The 20,177-nt window shown below is 42.6% G+C and overlaps 1 protein-coding gene across 2 annotated transcripts in view; it reads left to right on the top strand.

Moving 5' to 3' along the window:
- SCN8A (sodium voltage-gated channel alpha subunit 8) overlaps window positions 1-20,177 on the top strand; it is a 158,906-nt gene that overhangs the window by 107,205 nt on the left and 31,524 nt on the right. For both annotated transcript variants that reach the window (XM_010596698.3, XM_023556559.2), the window contains 7 exons: window positions 2,557-2,730; window positions 4,713-5,069; window positions 7,939-8,409; window positions 8,974-9,091; window positions 9,636-9,790; window positions 12,738-12,911; window positions 18,601-18,723. In XM_010596698.3, coding sequence (XP_010595000.1) covers window positions 2,557-2,730; window positions 4,713-5,069; window positions 7,939-8,409; window positions 8,974-9,091; window positions 9,636-9,790; window positions 12,738-12,911; window positions 18,601-18,723 — 1,572 coding nt within the window. The remainder of the gene's footprint in view (window positions 1-2,556; window positions 2,731-4,712; window positions 5,070-7,938; window positions 8,410-8,973; window positions 9,092-9,635; window positions 9,791-12,737; window positions 12,912-18,600; window positions 18,724-20,177) is intronic.

Here is a 20,177-nt window from a genome sequence, read left to right as displayed (position 1 = left end):
GTTGACAGGCATCACCACATAACTGTCACTGTTGATTTTCTTTTAGGAACCAGAGTCCCCACATTGTAAATGTTTCAGGCTTATTTATTCAGCACTTCTGTGTGTTCACCAGGAACCAGTGGGATAACAATTCCAGTCTCTGCTGAATTAAGTAGGCTACCTTTCTGTGTAGAGTAACTTTTGATGGGTTTCCATTAAGGGTGAAGTGTATGTCAGAAATTGATTAGCTGCCCATGCTTTCCCTAAGCTCCCTCACTCAGAGGGATGTTCCATCTGTAGGTACTTGGCTCACCCTATGAATCTGATTTTACTTAACTGGATCGCTTTAGGGAATTGTTTTTTTCCAATTTTACAACACTATATCTTCAGTTTAGAAAAATAAGAAACCACATAAAAGTATATGAACACCAAACACTTGTTGCCTACTATATCCATTTTGATGTATTCCCATCAAGTGATTCTATTTTGTTATTGCTATATTAATTTGGTATATTTTCATCCATAATCTATATTTTTTACTATTTTAATTCTGTCCTCAGACTGTTATTTCCAAAGTTTTCCTTAAATTCTTTTGTATGTAAGCTTGGTAACTAGTTGGTTACAAGTAATAACTTATTAAGACAGTTTTAAAGTCATTGCATATGAAGTCCTCTCCTATAAAAACATAACAATATTCAATAAGACTGTGAAGTTACATGGTTAGCCTAGGAAGAGGGTATTGGTTTGTTTGTTTTTATTGTACTTTAGATGAAGGTTTACAGAACAAACTAGTTTCTCATTAAACAGTTAGTACACATATTGTTTTAGGCCATTGGTTAACCACCCCCCGACATGTCAACACTCGCCCTTCTTGACCTTGGGTTCCCTATTACCAGCTTTCCTGTCCCCTCCTTCCTTCTAGTCCTTGCCCCAGGGCTGGTGTGCCCCTTTAGTCTCATTTTGTTTTATGGGCCTGTCCAGTCTTTGGCTAAGGGTGAATCTCAGAAGTGACTTCATTACTGAGCTACAAGAGTGTACAGGGGCCATACTCTCAGGGTTTCTCTAGTGTCTCTCAGGCCAGCAAGTCTGATCTTTTTGAGTTAGAATTTTGTTCTACATTTTTCTCCATCTCTGTCCGGGACCCTCTATTGTGATCCCTGTCAGAGCAGTTGGTGCTAGCCAGGCCCCATCTAGTTATACTAGACTCAGCCTGGTGCAGGCCATGGTAGATGTGGTCCATTAGTTCTTTGGATTAATCTTCCCTCGTATCTTTAGTTTTCTTCATTCTTCCTTGCTCCCGAAGGTGTGAGACCAGTGGAGTATCCTATATGGCCGCTCACGGGCTTTTAAGACCCCAGATGCTACTCAGCACAGTAAAATGTAGAACATTTTCTTTGTAAACTATGTTATGCCACTTGAGCTAGATGTTCCTTGAGACCATGGCCCCCACAGCCTTCAGCCTAGCAATTCAGTCCCTCAGGGAGTTTGGATGTATCTGTGGAGCTTCGATGACCTTGCCTTGTACAGGTTGTGCTGGCCTCCCCAGTATTGTATACTGTCTTAGGAAGAGGGTATTGGTTTTATTGTCAGCACTAGAATACACGGGTTTTACTTTCTTATGGCATATCGTTACCAAGTTCTACAGGATACAGAAGGCATTGGAAAACACAAGGGGCTTGGTCAGGCAGAAAAGTAGAAGACAGGTAACAGAGGGAAGATGTCATTCTTGCACTCAACAAGCCGCAAATCTAAACACATTTCTTATATCACTGATAACCATGTTGAAAAATCCAAAGGAATCACCAAAGTCTCCAACCATAGGAAAATTCTTCAAGGATGTAGCCATCCAGTAGAATTTCATACAAGCATTAAAACTGGGAATTAGGAAGACTGTGTAACAATATGAATAAGTCATGATATTATATACTCTGTGATTTTACAACTTTTCACAATACATATGCATTTGGGAAAATGTAGAAAGGGAATTACATAGAAATTTTAGTTGTGTGCAAGGTAGTGAGATTGTGGATTTTTTTTCCTAGGTAGGGTGTATTTCCTATATTATACTTTTGGCAATGTATTACTTTTATGATTTAAAAGAAGAAACCCTATAGCATACATCTAGGTTTGATAAGGCACACAATGTCAAATCAAGAATAATACTGTAATTTTTAGTATAATAATGAGTGAATTTCTTTTTTAAGCAAACATCTGAAACATACACATCTCAAAGCAGTCACTGACCCCCTTGAAAGGAGTCACCTTGGGTGGTATTGCCATTGCTTAGAACACCTTTTTAAGTGCACTCTTGAACAGTGTGAATTGAGTGGTTTTGGTAACAAACATTGGAGCTTAGAGCTTCATTCAAATGGAAAAGAAGATATTCCTTCATCATGTGGGATGGTTGTGGGACATCTGGATAGTGATGTCCTCAGATGAAGAATTAACCAAGGCTGTCTCTTGTCTTGTCTCTTGTCTTGTCTCTTGAGGTTTCTTGGACATGTGTATTTGAAGATAATAATAAAGGCCTTCACTTTCTATGATTTCTTTTTCTTACCCCCGCCTCCCCTTCTTTAGGTTTTCACTGGAATTTTCACAGCGGAAATGTTCTTGAAGCTCATAGCCATGGATCCCTACTATTATTTCCAAGAAGGCTGGAACATTTTTGACGGATTTATTGTCTCCCTCAGTTTAATGGAACTGGGTCTAGCAGACGTGGAGGGGCTTTCGGTGCTGCGATCTTTCCGATTGGTATTCGATATTTCTCCAATTTCTTTTTACATTTCCTATCTTACAGCCACTAGAAAGGGTTTTGCATAAATTAACTTGATGTAAAAAACAAAAAAATCCTTAGCTGTATTTTACTCCTAATTTCAGTTGACTTTTTGGCTTTGCCACTAAAATCTTGAAAACTTTCCTGCTATATACCTAGCCTAGATGTTAGTTTTTTTCTCTTTTTTTTAGAAGTTAGTTTTTAAAATCAGTCAACAAACAGAAATCAATTCTAGAAAGTTCCTTAGAAAATAATGGTTAATCTAAAAGATGGATGAAGAGGAAGGACTCCCGAGGTCTATTCTGAGGTCTAATTTGGGTTTGCTAGGTGAACCTAAATCTTTATCTGAACATCCTCCTGAAGTGACAAGAATTTCTCCTTGTTCAAAGGTGACTTTTCTCACCTTCTTCATGGTGGGCCCTTCCAGAAAATGTGAATAAATAATGTTTTTAAAAATTATATTAAAATTAGTTGTTAAATATTGTATTTGTTTTCCATATCATTAGGTATAAAACTCCTAAAAAGAATTTTACTTATGTATTTAAAGATGTTTATGTTCAAATTATTAAAAATCACTCTCTGAAAGAATAGTTAATGATGTCTTGAATATAGCTGCCCGCAAACATAGGCCTAAGTGATGCCCTGATTAAGTCCTTTAAGAAGCTCAGTTACTTTGGGGGTATCCCACTAAGAAAAAGCTCATACTGCTTCCCTGGCATCTGAACTGGCTTAGGTTTTTCTGTCCCTTTTGGGAAAATACCCGAACACTTGCAACTGAAAGAATTTAAGGGAATTTTTTTTTAGTTGGGATATTCAGCGGATCTAAGAAAGAGAATTCGAATAGAATTAAACTTTAAAACAGAGATCTCACTTAGTTCAAGCCCCAAATAACATCTGCTAAGCTTCTGGAACCTCTGTTTACTACTCTTTGGTCAGGATCCAACTCACACTGGACTTCTTGAGAGTATTTCTTATTATCTAGAAGACAAGAGGAAGGGTTTAGAGATAGAAACCCTAGCACCAATATTCTTAATAAATTAAAAGACAGAAAAGGATATGAGTGGCCCAGGTATACACATGGGGCCCCTGGTAAACCTTGAATTCTCAGATAAGACTCAAGTATTCAACAGGGAAAAAAAATTGTTTAAATCAGTGCTGTTGCCTTCTTCCAATGTTCCTACAGTATAGTAGGTGTTATTTGTTAGCTTATGACATCTGATGATGACCCCATTATTATTATCCATCAGTCCACTGGCCAAACTACACATTATAATTCGCAAGCTGTTAGCCAAGACCTTGTAATGATTCATTACAGAATATAGAAATTCCATGATTGACAGGTACCAAAATTCTCTCCTTTGAATTAATATCAGTATAGTCCCTTTCCATAAGATGTTTGATATATATGTGCAACTGCCCCTGTTTGAGACTTGTGCCTTTCCTCCAAATTCTTCCAGGTACATCACAAAGTTTCATATCAGCCATTATTCATTGGTAGGCAAAAAGAGACATTATTCAAAACTTTTAAATGCTTGCTTTTGTAAGGAGACAAATTATTTTTTTCACTGCCCTTACCATACTGGTCTTTTAGTTTCCAACAAATACATTTTCCTTGATATGTCCCTTGAGAAGTCAAGGGACAATCAGTAGGAAAGAGATATGTGAGTGTATGGGTTTTTAAAAAGCAGATTGACTCAGAGACTAATACAGGGGACCAGGGCAGTTTTCTTGGTCCTACTTCTCAATTTTTCACATTCTGTGAAATTAATCAGTTTTTCTTTATCTGTGCCCGTTTCTCCCCCATTTAGTTGAAGATGCTATTAGAAAGTTCTGGGAATTTCCCAGGAGTGCTCAATAAATTTAAATTGATCTTATTAATTCTGTGTTTTTATTTTAGCCATTTGGTGAGAAAATGGATTGAGCGTCATTTGGTTTTTGTTTGGGTTCTTTTCTTCCTTAGCTCCGAGTCTTCAAACTGGCCAAATCCTGGCCCACCCTGAACATGCTGATCAAGATTATTGGAAATTCAGTGGGTGCTCTGGGCAACCTGACCCTGGTGTTGGCCATTATTGTCTTCATCTTTGCCGTGGTGGGGATGCAGCTATTTGGAAAGAACTACAAAGAGTGTGTCTGCAAGATCAACCAAGACTGTGCACTCCCTCGCTGGCACATGCATGACTTTTTTCATTCCTTCCTCATTGTCTTTCGAGTGTTGTGCGGGGAGTGGATCGAAACCATGTGGGACTGCATGGAGGTGGCAGGCCAGGCCATGTGCCTCATTGTCTTTATGATGGTCATGGTTATTGGCAACTTGGTGGTTAGTATTCATTTGTAGATCTTTTTGGGTTTTTTTGCCCTGAACATCCTACCCTTGGCCCAGAAGCCCAATCCACTCAGCCCTTCTACTACCTTAATGGCTGCATTGGTTTCTATTCTTTCTTGGCCCAGGAACCCTAAGGTACAAATGAAGGAGAAGAGAGTGATGTTTTATAAAGTGCCTACTGTGTCATAACCCCCAGAACTTGCCAACCCTTTTTCATAGTTAAGGAACTAAAACTCAGCAAAGTTAGCGACTTTCCAAAGGTCATGCATCTGGTAAATATCAGAGCTTGTATTAAATCTGCCTGACTCCAAAGCCTATGCTATTTCTACTATAAAAAGGTTGCTTCGTCTAAACCAGGATTTCTCAGCCTTGCCCCTGTTGACATTTTGGGCCAGATAATTTTTTGTTGTAGGGGGGCTGTCCTGTGCCTTGTAGGATGTTTAACAGCATCCCTTGCCTCTGCCTGATAGATGTCAGTAGCACCCACCCCAGTTGTGACAACAAAAATGTCTCCAGACGTTGCCAGATGTCCCCTGGGGGGTGAAATTGCCCCCCTCCCCCATCCAGTTGAGAATCACTGATATAAACCATCTTAGAGTATTATTTAGTTTGTATAAATGACAGATCACTTTCTTGCTTTACTTTGATCTGCCACTTGCTGTCTTCTGCCTCTGTATATAGAACAGTTACCAACAGAAATTTAACACCTTGTTTCTCAAAGTGTGATCTGAGGACCTGTAGCGATGAATTACCTAGGAGAGTGTTAGAAATGCAGACTATCAGGCCCCACCCCTGACCTGCTGAATCAGAACCTGGATTTGTAACAAAATCCCCAGGAGATTAATACGTACACTGAAGTTTGGGAAGCACTGATCTTACAGGTCAGACCTCCAAATCCTACTTACAGGTGTGGAGCAGGGAGGGCTGAAAGAAGGCAAACTCAGATGATTGCTTTCAAGCTGGTCCACATTAGTTCTCTTCCTTTTTCTACCATAGAGAAGCCAGCCAGTAGAGGGTTTCTACTCACCAGCCTCTGAACCAGCCATGGCCACCCTGTTCATTCATTTCACCTGTAATGTTTCCTTAATCCCTCCCCTTCTCCAGTCCCAGCCACCTTTCCCTCAATCCTAATCCCCCTAGTCCTTTCACTCCTTTAGTGACTGCAGCTATTGCATTTTGGTATACAGTGTGATGAGCCCTGACCTTGCCACCCTTTCTCCAGTCTGCTATTCTCAGTTGTCTCAAGGGCATCTTCCCATGACTGTCCATACATACCTGAAGTACATGACAAAAGTCAACTTTATAATTTCTGCCCCCTGATGGCATTTTTCCAGTTTCACTTCTGCTTAGTCCCTCTGCTCATCTAGTCTCTAGGAACCTGTGACTTTGGAGTCTTTTTCATCTCCTTCTCTCCACTGGAAAATGCCTGATGTGTCTTAAATACGTCTTTTCATTTGTCTTTCTTCATAGTATTCATAAGACTTGCCCCTTCCTTTCCATTTCTGTAACACATCCAGTGTTTCTAGAAGTGTTGCCTGAAAACCACCTGCATCACAATCGCCTGAGTCTCACTCATTAAAAAAGGCCAAGTCCCAGGCTCTGTACCAGAGCTACTGAGTCAGAATCTCCTCAGGTGAGGCCAAGAAAATACGCATTTTTAACAAGCACTCCCACCGGGAGGTTCTTATGCATGCTGAAGTTTGAGATCACTGTAGCCTAATCCAGACCATTATCAACTCATGCATGTAACAGCCTCCTAATTTCTAGTCCCCGCTGCTAAATGTAGCTAGTAGTAATGACTTTCTCAGATCGCTGTCATCTCCTTTGCTCAGGAACCAGTCGTGCATCCAATTAAATAAAATTCAAATTCCTCAACCTAGCTTTCAAAACCTCTGCAACTCACCCCCATTTTACCAACCATGTTCCTTTTTACTTCTGCAAATGGCCCAGGTAATCCAAATGCATATATTTCATTTATTCTTTCCCTCCCTCCCACTCTGTACATATGAATACCTCTACCTAAGATGTGCGCCTTACTCTTCTTCAGAAATGTGACAAAGTAAGGGCCAAGTGTAAATCAAGAAGCGAGCACCTCTCCCACTTTTCAAAAGTAAGTCTTAATAAAAATTAATCTTAATGTCCAGTGTGGTAAAATAGGAAATTAAAACAAAATAAATAGATAAATAAAGCTTGTATGTGATGACACTTGCCTATATAACAGAGCACGAAAGTCACCATCAGTGTCTTGCTAAAGCTGTTTTGCTTTTATCAGTGTGTGGAACTCAAAGAAAATGCATTCTTTTTTTATTGTTCTAAAAATATATATAACATTTGCCAATTCAAATGAAATTCATTCTTAAGATGATACAAAATACAATTTTGTGTCACCTCCTTAACTTGTTGTATGACAGGATGGCTTTCCAAGCCTGGTTTTTCCTGACATGGACCTCTAAGACATCTCCTGCCCATGAATACATGACATCTGTGCACTCTTTGACCCTCCCCAACAATCTATATACACCTTTTTGTTTTTATTTTTGGAAAATTTTCTTCCAAAATGGATATAGCCTTTTCTTTTTCTGATTATAAAAGAAGTAAATATATTTGGGAATAGGTGAATGTATGTAAAACTATAAAAGACCCATGAAAAGAGGTGCTAAACTCCTTGCATTACAACTAAAGCAAACATAATGCCCACCTGACAACATGGGCATTTAAAACACTATGGAGACCAAAGAAAACACAACAGAAACTCAAATCAGTGTCATAAAGTCTGTGGCCTGCCAGTTTGCAACCCCTAATTTAGTAGCTAACTTTTTCCTAATACCATTTAATCTCCTTTTTCACAATTCCACTGGTATAGGTGCTGAACCTATTTCTGGCCTTGCTCCTGAGCTCCTTCAGTGCAGACAATCTGGCAGCCACGGACGATGATGGGGAAATGAACAACCTACAGATCTCGGTTATCCGGATCAAGAAGGGTGTGGCTTGGATCAAACTAAAAGTACGTGCCTTCATGCAGGCCCACTTCAAGCATCGCGAGGCTGATGAAGTGAAACCTCTGGATGAGCTATATGAAAAGAAGGCCAACTGCATCGCCAACCACACTGGTGCAGACATCCACCGGAATGGCGACTTCCAGAAGAATGGCAATGGCACAACTAGTGGCATTGGCAGCAGTGTGGAGAAGTACATCATTGACGAGGACCACATGTCCTTCATCAACAACCCCAACCTGACTGTGCGGGTACCCATTGCTGTTGGCGAGTCTGATTTTGAGAACCTCAACACAGAGGATGTTAGCAGCGAGTCGGATCCTGAAGGCAGCAAAGATGTAAGGTCCCAACCTAGAAATCAACCTTGATTATATGAGAGCAAGTGAGGCTCTATCAGCCCTAGGAGTTGTTTCAGCAGTGGGCTTGGTCAAGAAATTCTGGAATAGTCAGTTCACTTTGAGAACCTCCCTGCCCCACCACCACCCCAATATCATTCTAGGTGACCTTTCCTTGATGACCTTGAATTTTATTTAATTGGATCCACTCTCCATCTCTTTTTGGATCCTCTCAACGGCAGTGGGTTTTTTAAGTCAGGGCTGGAGTAAACCTTCAGGTACTTGCCTGCCATTGATCTATCTCAGCTCTATCCCCGAGATCAACCTATAGCCACATTTAGTTTAAGGTGGGTCAGTGTCATCTGTGAGTGGGTTTTAATGTTATACTCCCCTCCTGAGAGAAGTTTTGAAGGCCCTGTGGTAATTATTTGCCCACCATGAATCAGATGATGGTGAGTTGTAAGAAGAATTATAACTGGCACATCATCCCTGTTAGAGGTACAGTTATCAGTTTGGAGTAGATATGCTACTGCGGGTACTTTCTGTCCCTTTTCCTTGTGTATCTAGAAACTGGATGATACCAGCTCGTCTGAGGGAAGCACCATCGATATCAAGCCAGAAGTAGAAGAGGTCCCCGTGGAACAGCCAGAGGAATACTTGGATCCAGACGCCTGCTTCACGGAAGGTGAAAGGGAGCAGGGAGAGGGGATGTGCTTGTGGCACTGGCACTGCTTGCAGACAGACCTCTGTCGGGGATGGCTCGATGACAGGAGGAGGGGTTCAGCGGCCAGCTTCAAGAACTGTGTTCCCCACTCCACCACGTTGGGAGACGTTGTTGTTATTTCCCCTCTTTGATTCTGACCTGTGAGAAGTTTCTGTTCTCAAACTTGCCTTTGTCCATTTTCTCTTGGCATCAGCCCAAAGACTTCTGTTTTAAAAGGCCTAGTCTGTCATGGCTATGCCTGCTTCCTGACTCCCCCTTTCTCCCCGCTCTCACTGCTTCTTTGTAGGAGATCTTCCCAACTCCAGAGGGCCTTGCCCTGTTAGCCTTGCAGCCGAGCCTCAACCCTGCCACCCTCTCCATGTCTGAATCAGACATTCTGATTCAGCCACTGTACTCCTGGCTGTGTTGTGGGGCAGCACCTGGTGGGGCCTGGGAGATGGAGGAGAGGGCAGGTCTGGGTGGGGCACGCTCGCCACGGTCTGACCTCCTCTCCCACTGGTGCCAGGTTGTGTCCAGCGATTCAAGTGCTGCCAGGTCAACATTGAGGAAGGGCTAGGCAAGTCGTGGTGGATCCTACGGAAAACCTGCTTCCTTATCGTGGAACACAATTGGTTTGAGACCTTCATCATCTTCATGATCCTGCTCAGCAGTGGCGCCCTGGTGAGGCCCAGGGGAGAATATGAAGAGGGATTGGCTGGGAAAGGGTTTATAGGAACTAGTAGGAAAAGACTGGATGGGGCCCAAGCCCAATTTCTCTGAAAACACAGATTGGCTCTGGCCCCATGGATAATGGTCTATTAAAGAGCTTTGGGCTGGTGTTTCGAGTCTTTGGGACTGGAGTTCACACTTGTCCACATCCTGATCTTCTTTAGGCTCAGCATGATGCCTCTCAAGCCTAAGACCCCCTTCTCAACAGGATGAGCACACAGATTACCAAGTATCTTCACTCCCTGGTTTGCCCCATTCTAAGCAACTCCCTAAAATGATCTTCCTCTTCTCACTTACCACCCAAAAATCCCTTATTTACTTTTCAGTTTTACCAAGGTGAGGGGGAAGTAATGTTCCCCCACCTACTCTCCCTTCACACTTCGCTAGATTCCAAGAACCCATACGATTAGCAAATCTTTAGAGATTAGAAATGTCAGGCCTCTAGTACAAAGGGACTTATTTCACATTGTTGTAAGTGCCTCTCATTAGTCAGAGAGGCACACAGGGTACTGGACACATGGGCTCCTCCCCTGTCAAGGCTAATTATCTTGGCGTTTGCATTTGTTTTTTAGCTGGATTATAACCGAGGAGACCTGGACAGAGTCTGATATGAGGGAGCTGTTTGCTAGTTGAGTAGGTTTAAGGGCAACAGGGACTAGAGGCTCTATACATTTTCCTCTTTTAATTAAGCAACAGGTGAAGGATGCAGAATTCTGAAATGTCTTTAAAGAAGGATTCCACATTCAGATAGATGTGGAATCAAAGCTTAACCTAGAAGCAAAAAAAAATACCAAGGAAGAAAACCAAAATTCAGATCCCAACAACAGTGACTTGAGAGGTTTCACTGGCTTGTGAGGTGAAAGACTAGGAGAAGCTGAGAAAAGCAGTAATGTTTAGTAAAGGGGAGCCCAAGGACACAGGATGGTTTTCCTGAGAGGACTGTGGGAACTCAGGGAAAGGCTTATGCAGGAAGGTGTCAGGATTAAAGCAGGAGGCACAAGAGGTGGCACGGTAGCTATTGACCTGAGCAGAGGGGAGCCAGATTGTCCTGCCTGCCCCTGGGTCATTTGTCGCGTCAACAGGCATTCACTCAGCACTTCACTGAGGTGCTGTGGAGGCGCCCAAGGTGAAAGCATGGTTTCTGTTGTAGAGAAAAGGGAAGATCGGACTAAGGTGAGCGATTAAGGAAGGGTACTTTATTATTGGTGCCAAAATTATTCTTCACATCTAACAAACAAAACCCTAAAATAACAGAGAGCATGCCCATCCTTTGAGTCTGCTGTTTCCTATCTCTGCCAAGAAGAATAAAAGCAGCAGTGAAGCTAGAAGTTTTGAACTTTCTTTAATGTTCACCTTGGACAATTTTTACTTGTCATAATAAATAAACAGGACATACTTGGCTCAGTACATGAAGACCCTGTATAACAATAGGCATGAAATTTAAGAATAGCTGTGAAGACACAGTTAACATGTCCAAGGAAAGACTAGAATGTGGTTATGAGACTTAAGAGGAGGGGCATTAGAGCCCCCAGTGACATGAAGATCAGTCTTGGACATCTCACATATCTTGGGTTATAGACTGGATTTCCAAGAATGGAGTTAGGGGAAACCTGATGTGGAAGCTACTGCTTTTTTTACTGAGCAGAGGAGACATATTTGTCCCAAGACCCTGAGAAGAACTGTGGCACCTATGACCTCTGCGCCCCGCTGCCCAGTGATGAAACTGGTGCATCTGATGTTCATGTACCTCCATTTTGGAAGATGAGGCTGCCTGCAGCCAAGTGCTGTCCTTCCTTCCAGAACTGTCCAGAGAGGGTACCTCGCATTGCTTGACAGGGGACTTCCTTTCACCTCCACATTTTTAGTCTCAAGCCTTAGGAATTCCCCTCCTAAGCACCACACCTGTGCAGTCTATCACTCTGCAACTAGGAATGCCCATCCCTTCCTATCGGGAAATGTCCTCATTCAGGAATACCAGAGAAAGAAAGTAGTACTGAGAATTTCTGAGCATCCCCCACCCCTGTGACCCTCCACCCAGATCTGTGCTGTCACGGGCTTGAGAGGAGGGAAGGTTTTGTTACATGAAGAACATTTATAGTGTTGCTGAGGATGTGGAAAAAGCTAAACCTTTCTTCTTCTTGTGGGAATGGAAAATGATGCAGCCACCTTGGAAAACAATTTGGCTATTCCCCAAATGGTTAAACATAGTATTACCATATGACCCAGCAATTCTGCTCCTAGGTGTGGACTCAAGACAAATGAAAGCATAGATCCACAAACTTGTACACAAGTGTTCATAGCAACATTATTCACAAAACTAGGAACAACACAAATGTCCAGCAAGTGATGAAGGTTAAACAAATACGGTACAGTACATCCGTACAATGGCTACTCAGCCATGAAAAATGAAGTACTGATTTATGCTACAATGTGGGTGAACTTTGAAAACATCATGTTGAGTGAGAGAAGCCAGTCACAAAGGACCACACACTGCATGATTCCATTTATATGAAATGTCCAAAACAAGCAGTTCTCTAGAGACAGAAAGTAAATTAGTACTTGCCTAAGGCTAGGGGAGGTGGGAGGACAGGGGAATGACAGCTGTTGCATTTTCAGGATAGTGTAAATGTTCTAAAGTTGATTGTGGTGACGGATGCACTGAATATTTACTAAAATATCTGAATACACTAAAAACCACTGACTTTAACTGGGTGAATTATATATGAATCATATTGCAATAAAACTGTTAAAAAAAAAATGCAGCAGGAGGGTAAAGTGAAAGAGACAGGACGTTATGATAGGCCAGCCCCATGGAGGAGGGGCTGCCTGAGAATGGCAGTGCTCCCAGTATTGCTTGCTTGGTTTTAGGCACTATAGGCAGCTGCTGCTTCTCTTTCAGGCCTTTGAGGACATCTACATTGAGCAGAGAAAGACCATTCGTACCATCCTGGAATATGCTGACAAAGTCTTCACCTACATCTTCATCCTGGAAATGTTACTTAAGTGGACAGCCTATGGCTTCGTCAAGTTCTTCACCAATGCCTGGTGCTGGCTGGACTTCCTCATTGTGGCTGTACGTGTCCTGCTTTCTACTTCCCACCCCCTTTAGCATGAAAACAGAAACAGGGATATTTCTTCCTCTAACGGCTAGAGTAGCCTGAGACCCAGGTTATAGGATAAGATGTATATGTAGGTTCAGTTTGGGTAAAGCTCCTTTCAGAGCACTCAGTTCTTAATTTGGGGAAGGGGAGCACTGAAGACCCTGCATTTGCTCCAGAGACTAAACAACCAACTCTACTCTGGTGGGTTTGGCTTAGAAGATTCAGAAATTAGGAATGGGAAGTGGAATCATTGGACATTAAAGCCCCTTGTTATAAGGCTGGAAGCAGGAAGGTTCTTGCCTAAAACCAGCTGGGTGTCCCCTTTCTGCTGCCAGAAAGGGGAGTGAGAGAGTGCAGCGAGTGCTGCTGGGAGGGAGGTGGTGATGGGTCTGTGTGGACTCTTTTGCTGATCATACCCATGGATACTTCCACCTAACTCAGGTCCTGGTACCAGGCTCAGCTGAGCAAATCAATTAATCAGGGAAAGCGGGAGGGCTTTTCATACCAAAATAAAGTTTAAAAGACCTGACCTTTGTCACTTTAAGAAAGTAGTATTTTAAAAGTCTTCCTCTTCCCACATACTACAGTCTTCCACGGTGATGATCAAACTTGAGACAATCCTTTCTTCCAGGTTCCAAGACCATCTCTGAGACTTGGTGGCCGTTAACACTCATGTTATTTTTCAGGTTGAAAGCGGCATCATCTATAACTATTTCTCACCCACGAGCACTTGTTCCTTGTTGACTTTACTAACAGTGATGACTGGTCTCTTATTCTGTGTAATAACTATAGCTTTTTTCTTCCAGCCAAATCAGCATTTTAAAGAAAGGGTGTGTGGGAATTGCAGGACCAGGGCCTATGGAGAATTCCCTTCCTGCTGAGGGCTGAGAAGTGCCAAGGAAGTGAAGTGTTTGGAAGCTGGATTGGTACATTTGGAATATAAGTTTATTGACTGTATTGTGAACTAACTATAGAGTGCCTCTGGTATCTGGGTAGAGCAGAATGGAAATATCTCTTTTAGGTATCAAGAGCCCAGTGCTCTGCACAAGTAATGACTTCTGCTCTGTAAATGCGTTCCTTTCCCAATATAGGGTCTGCAGCTTGCATGACTAATGACTCCTTCCAAGAGCTATCACTGCCCTCCTATTTGCATCCCCTATTTCAGAAAGCGGGTCTTTGGAAAATGTCTGAATGGGGTGGGGAGGCCCTCAATGTGAACTAAAGGTATGGCCCCAGAGGGTGCCCCCATGAGACCCTAGCAAGAGGTTTCAGTACTCCCATGAGCAACTGTTGATACCTTGACGGAAGGACCTCTACGTCCCACAGGTGAAAAGCTTGACCTCTAAAACATAAGGAATGGGCTTGGGATAAGGCCCAGAGAACTGAAGTGAGACTGGGCCAGCTCTCTTCCTAGAGAACAGGGGAAGTGCACAGTCTTCATTTCACTCTAACTCCTCAGGACCACTTAGAGTCACATGGCACACCAGTGGGGTCCTAGAAGACCCCCCCCAATCTTCTGCACCTTAAGAGAACTTAGACATCTCCACTACTCCATTCCCAAATGCCTAGCTAGAGAAACGGACTTGGAACAAATCCACCCCACCGTGACCTTTTTCTCTGCCGTCTACCCTAACCTGAACCATTCTCTTCCTCTTCTCTCTAGGGTGAGCAGCCCAAGAATTCAAGGGTATTGACCAGATATCCCACATTCCTCCAGTACCCAAATATATGCTAAAAGCATTAAATTCCTACACATCACTATTTAGTAAACATTTTTTGTCACTTCTTACACTAGGTGGCAGGGCGATAAAAAGAAGCTTAATACAGGCATGTAGCCAACTGACAGTAATCCATAAATCCCTCCAGCCGTTGGGAGTCCCTGAATTATTACATTACCATGAGGCCTAACAGTGGCACCTGAGAACGCCTCTGTCTTCTACCAGTATTTAGTAAACAGTATAAATTGAATGCCATTCTCTGTGTAGAATTGTCCCGGAAGCCATAGAGAGTTACAGAGGCATGGTCCTGGCCCCTGGGAAGCTTGCACTAGCTTGGAAGGCAACTCTGGCCTGATTCTAGGAGTGTGGTAATCTAGCATTCCGGGATTAATGAGCTCCCAGAAACCTCCCTTTATCGACTTCTTGTCTCAAACGTTATAGCTCTTTTATTCTTCACTTACCAGATATTTACTGAGCACCCACAACACAGAAAGCCCCGTGCCAGGTGTTGCAGGAAATACAGAGAGTATAAGGCATCAGCATTTCTCTCTAAGGGCTTGAAAAGATGAAGCATATACACAGTTAGCCACAGTGTGAAAGCAGAGTGTGCTGTGTGGTGACAGCCCCAACTTCTGTGGTTGTCCATCACATTGGTTGCCACTTTTGATTTGTAGATGAAAACATGTCTTGGACTTTCACCTGAACAGCTGTAACTATCAGTCTTTGCTGTCTGTTTGAGTAGAAGTTCCTTTGGTATTTTAGAACATCCAGCAGGTGTGAATGTTAGGTCCTAATTTAGCATGCTATCTCCCTAAGGTTCTCCCCCTCCCATTTCATCAGCTGGTGACTTAGTGTCTGAATCTGTTACTCATCACTATATTTGCTTCCCTAGTGGATTTTTATTCTTCCTTGTTGCCCCTTAATAGCTGCTGATGGTACTTCTTAGAATCATAGGGATAATCCAGACAACTTCCAAGGTTAATTCTCTTCATAAGTCATATGAGTTCCTAACCAGGCGACACATTATGTTTTGCTTAGATCCTTGGCTGCACTGAAGATCTTGGCCTATAAAAGAACTTTGTCATCTTTTCCTCAAGGAAATTTACCCCGTCATATCCTGGAGTAAGCCAACAAATACAGTTTCTAGGGATGGGAACTTTCAGATACCACTCACCTCATCCTGAATTCAGACTAATGGAAATACACTCTGAAAATTTCCACATCATTTTGAAAAAGTCACCCCACGTCTTCCCCTTTTTTGCCATGCCTGCAGCAATAGAGTCCCTGAATTTTTACTTCTTTTTTGTTTTGTTTTAAAAAAAAAAATAAAAGTTTTGTTTTCGGTTTGATTATTTCCATAAAGTATGCTTTAAGCAGTATTCTGAGTATCCAGTGAGGGCGTAACACGGAGACTCAGTATTACAAGAGAGCATAGCCCTGCTAATACGTAACCCAGATAGGATCCTTATGGGCTGTGCCTTGGGAGAGCTCAGCCAGATTGATCAGTTGACCGGCAGATTACCACTCAGCAACACTTAGAGCCAGCTGGCCCACAGCAACCTCTGAGTTGGCCTCGCATCTCCTCCACCGTTCTCCTCATCTTCGGCCTATTTGTTATCTGATGAACCACCCACCCTGAAGAGCTGGATCTCCTTGCCTTGTATGGCACCTGTAGCCACTTGAGCCCTATTAGGCTTAAGATTTTGCAGTCTTTACCTGGCATAGTTTCATAGGATGAAACTGACTCAGGGGTCTTTTGAATCCAGGTCCTTATTTGGGGTAGGATAGCTTAGAAGGTCTCACTAAGAATCTGGCAGTTTTAGAATATTTGAGGTTAAGAGCTGGCTACATTTGGCAATACTGGGCAAGAGACACCTCCATATAGATCTTACTAATAATGATAGGTTGAGAGGAAAATGATTGGTTGATGCTAGCGTCATCTAGATGAGGTTTCTGAGGCCCTTGTTTCAGGCCAAGATTGAACTCCGGACTGTCGACTTTTTAAAGAGCACTGGTGCCCTAATAGGACAGAATCTAGTTCCACATTTGCTTTGGACACTGCCTAGGACTCCAGAGAAGATACTACTCTGATGAACTATGAGTATATGCATAGATGAGGGTTCACACCCCTTTTTAAAACTGAAAACTTTGAGCCTGCTCATCATCCCTGACCCTCTCCAGATCAGCACCCCTCCACTTCTGCCCCCCGACAGCCCTGCCACTTAATTATTAATGTCTTCATTAAAAAAAAAAAAGTTCTATGCAGTTCAGAAATACAGAATTAAAGAACTAAAGCGCTCTGATAGAGATAAAAAGAGCAGCACATGAAACTGAGTTGTGGGTTGTTTCTTTCCCTCCCCGCCCAAATTTGCCTTAAAATATCAAGAGTTTAGGCTGAGCAGATCTGCAGCTACCACTTCCCAGTAGAAGAAATTTAAGAACTGTTGATGGGAACTTCTTAACCTATCCCAGGATTTGTGATACAGCGTAAGAGAAAGAATATTCTAAGAAACCCAGAGCCCAGACGGTCTAGGATTTTATCAGCTAAAGATATTTTCAGGTCTGGTACTCTCTGAAGAGCTTCGTATATCTCTCAGGTCAGGCCTAGGCAGCCCTAGGTGTTGTTAGCATCCAGTGTTAAGGGATCATTGTGGTAACCGCCCTGAGAGCTCTTGTAGAATGAGGTTAAGTGTGCCTCTGAAAGAGCAGGAAAGCGTTTGACTGTGAATCTAGGCCTGGAGACCGACCGACTTCACCCAGTGGCAATATATTCAACTCTTGATGGTTCAGACACTGATAATCCTATTGGGATATTACCATGTAACCTTCTGATTAGGGAGGTGACCTGCCCATGAAAGAGAGAGCACTGACTGGCCTGGGAGTCAGACAGTGTGGGTCTTTAATCCTGACTCCAGACTGCCGAGGTGACACTTAACAGATTCTTGTGTATAGGTCTCAGTCTCCTCATCTACAAAATGAAAGAAAACAGTATTCTGAGATCCTTTCCAGCTGTTATTCTAATGATAAGAGTGATCACAGAAGAATGTCCTGGAAGTCATAGACCTGAGGCCCCACTCATTTGGGGCTGTTTTAGAGGGAAAGAATGGTAGTTAGAAGGAAAAGTATGGATTCACCTGTCCAGACCCACCCAAGTTTTCAAGTTCATGATGGGGTCATGGTTATAGTTAAAATATGCAAGGATTATTTTAGTTAAAAGCAAGAGATAGAAGAATTACTTAAGCAAGTTCTCATGGAGCCAAAATTCTGTCAAGGAGCTTCCTCATTTGGTTCTTCTTGGGAACTGCAAAGTCAGCTGTGGTACTTATCGAGTATGTTTTATTTGTTGATGTAGTAATTCATCAAATCCTCAAACAATTGCTTTCTTGTCAACCAGGAATAAGGGAGCTTGTCCCTGTTGGAAATCCAATGGTGAATGAGCTGAGGAGGGGGCAGCTTGTGTGGAGTGTGTGTATTTATCTGTATTCTTTTCCATAGGTACCATTAAGTTTGTCTGGCTTAATTTAATGGGAACTTCTGGGACCTGCAGACTGTAAAGGGCGAGGGTAAGGTTCTTGTCATCTGTTCAGGCTCCTCTCCTTCCAATGGAACTTCCTCACTTTCTCCCTCTCCCTTTAGCCTCTTCCCTTTTCCAACGTGTATGTATATGTTCTACTGCCTTTTCTCAATTTTCTCTTCCCTTTGTGTTTTTTCTTCTGCCTCTCAACCACCTTTCCTTCCAGGTCCTTTGAGTCAAGTTGAAGTAGGCAGCTGGTGTTACCCACTTCCTCTACCTGGGGGGGAGGGGCCCAATCTGTTTAATCAGTGCTAGGGGCTTTATTCTAACACTCTGGAACCTCTGTTTTTGTTTTTTTCTTTTTCCTTTTTTTATTTTTTTGTTTTGTTTTTATTTCCTTTTTTGTTTTTCTCTTCTGTTTCTGTGTAGGTCTCTTTAGTCAGCCTTATAGCTAATGCCCTGGGCTACTCGGAACTAGGTGCCATAAAGTCCCTTAGGACCCTAAGAGCTTTGAGACCCTTAAGAGCCTTGTCACGATTTGAAGGGATGAGGGTAAGATACTAAGAGCAGCTGATCCTTCTGCATGCCAGTGGAAACTGTTTAAGCATGCTAGAACTGATCACATGGTGGAAAGATCATTCAAACACCAACTCTGTGATGCAGCTGCTGATTGGATCCTCCACTCTTTCTCCCTCGCACTTGCGAAGGGGAGTTGCATTAAGCTGCCTCATCACATTAATATTGGCCCACTCCCAACAACATGCCATCGCAGAACATGTTAACATTGGCTATTCTCATTTGGCCTGGCTTACCTGTAGCACTTGGGGTGGCTTTCTGGGCTGTTGATATAATAGGGAGAATCACCAGGTGCAAAGAAGGGGAATTGTAACCCACAGACCCACTGAAAAGCATAGGCTGCAGGCAGAGGGAGAGAGTGCTGTGTAGGGGCATCAGCCAGGTGGGGACTGTGGCCTTGGAGTCACTGAGAAAGTGGCTGAGAAGGGGCATGAAGAAATGATGGCAGGCCTGGAATTGGGGATGGAGCAGAATTTGGCATGACCCTGGGAGAAGAAATGCTTTTCTTTCTATTCTGATTCCTCTTACTGCACCTTGTTGTTCTCAGCCCAGTCCCGTAAGGACTGGCAGCCTCTGTCTGATAGCAAAGCTTTTCTCCTCACCCTCAACCCCCCTGCCCATGCTATATGGTCCCCTATCCTACCACTGTCAGAAGACAACCAGGCACAGTGCTAGATGCATAAATATCAGCTAGTTCTCCTGAAATTTCTTGATACCTCCTATTCCTGCCTTGGTGATACTTCACCCAAATCCAAAAAATACAACTTGCTGTTACCCTTATAACTTAGAAATAAGGCTCCCTCTTTTGGTGCCTTTTTTCTGTCTCTTGGTTTAAATAAGTGTGTATGTGAATGTGTGTGTGCACACACATTCACATACACAAATCAGTTTCCTAAAATCAAGTGGATAACTGGCTTTTGTTTGTAATAGTTGTCCTCTGGTAGTCAGAGAGGTCTGTTACACTTAACGAGACCAAGAAAACTCATTTTAATTCACATGCTGAAAACATGCAGGAGAACAAACCAGAGGATATGTTTTTAAACGTGCAAATACTAGAGTGTAGGAATAAAAATTAAACTGTTGCAATAGTGCACATGAAGCAAGACTAATTGGAGAAACTAGATACCGGAACATTGCTGCTCCCTTCATTCCTGATCTGTGATCCCTGGCCACTATTCCATGAAGCCACCCACAGTTATACAGAAAAATGAAAGTTTCATTGGGACTTGGGGGTTTTATTTTATTATTTTAGTCTATTTGGACAAATATTTTTTTGCAACAAACTCACGTTTCTTCTGTAGCACAGTCACAGTTTGGTTTACAAATGTAAGCTTTATGCAGCCCACCCGAAGCCACCTGCAGGGCAGTCACTTCCACAGCAGTGTAATTTTATTTTAATAATAAAACAACAACTTTGGATTCTAAGTCTT

This window comes from Loxodonta africana, chromosome 4, assembly GCF_030014295.1.
Source record: "Loxodonta africana isolate mLoxAfr1 chromosome 4, mLoxAfr1.hap2, whole genome shotgun sequence".
NCBI classification, from domain to species: domain Eukaryota; kingdom Metazoa; phylum Chordata; class Mammalia; order Proboscidea; family Elephantidae; genus Loxodonta; species Loxodonta africana.
This window is presented reverse-complemented; position numbering and strand designations above follow the sequence as displayed.